The sequence below is a fragment of the Sinocyclocheilus anshuiensis genome, unplaced genomic scaffold (genome assembly GCF_001515605.1).
Source record: "Sinocyclocheilus anshuiensis isolate Anshui unplaced genomic scaffold, SAMN03320099.WGS_v1.1 scaffold2917, whole genome shotgun sequence".
NCBI classification, from domain to species: Eukaryota; Metazoa; Chordata; class Actinopteri; order Cypriniformes; family Cyprinidae; genus Sinocyclocheilus; species Sinocyclocheilus anshuiensis.
Genome location: NW_015539844.1, coordinates 292,429 through 294,115, shown reverse-complemented (window position 1 = coordinate 294,115; position 1,687 = coordinate 292,429). Strand labels below are relative to the sequence as shown.

The following is a 1,687-nucleotide window of genomic DNA, read 5'->3' as shown; positions in this document are numbered from 1 at the left end:
GTGTGTGTGTGTGTGTGTGTGTGTGTGTGTGTGTGACTGCAGCTCAGCAGTGCTGAGGTCACTTCCTGTCTCATCGAGGACATTGCTGTGATATCGTCATCTCACATTGAGGCAATGTTCAATTTCAAATGACCTGTCAATCAAATATGGCTTCTATGTGGCAGGCAATAAGAACAATCAATCATCCTGTATCCACGGCGACGCATCACACCCTCTGCTACATTTGATGAAATGACCGCAGTGTGTGATCTAGTTTAAATCTGATGCAGATATGATGTGTGAAGTATGTAATGTCATTATGTGTGTGTTTTTATCAGGAGTGGCAGAGCAGTTTGCCATCGCAGAAGCAAAGCTTCGCGCCTGGTCTTCAGTGGACGGTGACGAGTCTAATGACGATTCTTATGATGAAGATTTTCTGCCTGCAAATGAGCCCGTTACACAGAGCACAGGTAGCAATTTATCACCTTAAATTATTTAAATTAATATTGTAATTAAAAATTTATTATAAGTTATAATTAACTATAATTCTATAATTAGAATACTAGAAATTATAATATAAATTATTTGTATTATATTATAATAGTTATATATTATTTGTTAATTTATTATTTTTTAATTATTATTATTTATAATAATTTTTTAGTTTTTATTTAATTTTAGTAATTAATTTATTTGCTTTAAATTAAATTATGTGTAATCTGTGAATATATAAATACAGCAAAAAATCAGGGAAAAATAATTAAAATGTTTTACATACAAATATAATTTATTTTATTATTATTATAGTTTAGTTATAGGTATGCGAAAACAAGACATTACACATTCTTCTCAAAACATTATTTTTGTGTCAGCAGACAGCTTCTCTGTATATTCGTTTCTCTTCCATCCTTTTATCTATTTTTCGTTTTCTCTCCCCATCAAACTAATCGCAGAAATGCAGCACAGACGTTACTGTCCTAGTGCCCTACTTTCATTCAGAAAACATCTGTGTCTCTGTCTCTCTCTCTCGTTTTGCTCTCCGGCGCTATTTGATATCCCAGCATTCATTTCTCCTGCAAGTTTAATGTGTTCTGCTGTGGCAGACCGTAGAGAGTGAAGGGAATGGAGTTTCTCGTCTCTTGTACAGCTAGAGTTTACAGGTTTACACCGTGTTCTAATCAGATGCGTTACGACATGCTTCCAGCACCAATTAACTGTTGAAGGCCAAATGCTGCTGCGGCGCGACGGTCAAAGACAATCAGGACATATTTGATCTTTAATATATAACCACCGTTCTGGTAAAGAGAAACTCTCAGCCAAATGATGGTGAAGGGAAAATAACACTGAAGTGACTGACCTGTTACTTTACATTAAAATAAATGCAACATAAAGAGTTCATGCCAATTATATTTATGTACACAATATACATAAAAAAACACCTATTTGTTATATCATTTTAATGTCTTTTCTTGGTGTTTATTTTAGTTTTTATATATTTATTCATTTGTTAGTTCATTCATTTATTAGTTTATTTATTATTACTACGGGATGGATGGATGGATGGATGGAGAGAGATAGATAGATAGAGTGAGATAGATATGTGATTATATAAGACCACAAACAATATCAGGGGAATTTTTTTTTTATATATATATATATATATATATATATTATTATTATTATTATTATTATTATTATTATTATTATT

General features: G+C 32.0%; 1 protein-coding gene across 4 annotated transcripts in view; it reads left to right on the top strand.

Annotated features, from left to right (window-relative positions):
• LOC107684523 (protein FAM131A-like) overlaps positions 1 to 1,687 on the top strand; it is a 42,900-nt gene that overhangs the window by 31,243 nt on the left and 9,970 nt on the right. For all 4 annotated transcript variants that reach the window (XM_016480797.1, XM_016480794.1, XM_016480795.1 and 1 more), the window contains one exon: positions 318 to 449. In XM_016480797.1, the coding sequence (XP_016336283.1) occupies positions 318 to 449 (132 nt within the window). The remainder of the gene's footprint in view (positions 1 to 317; positions 450 to 1,687) is intronic.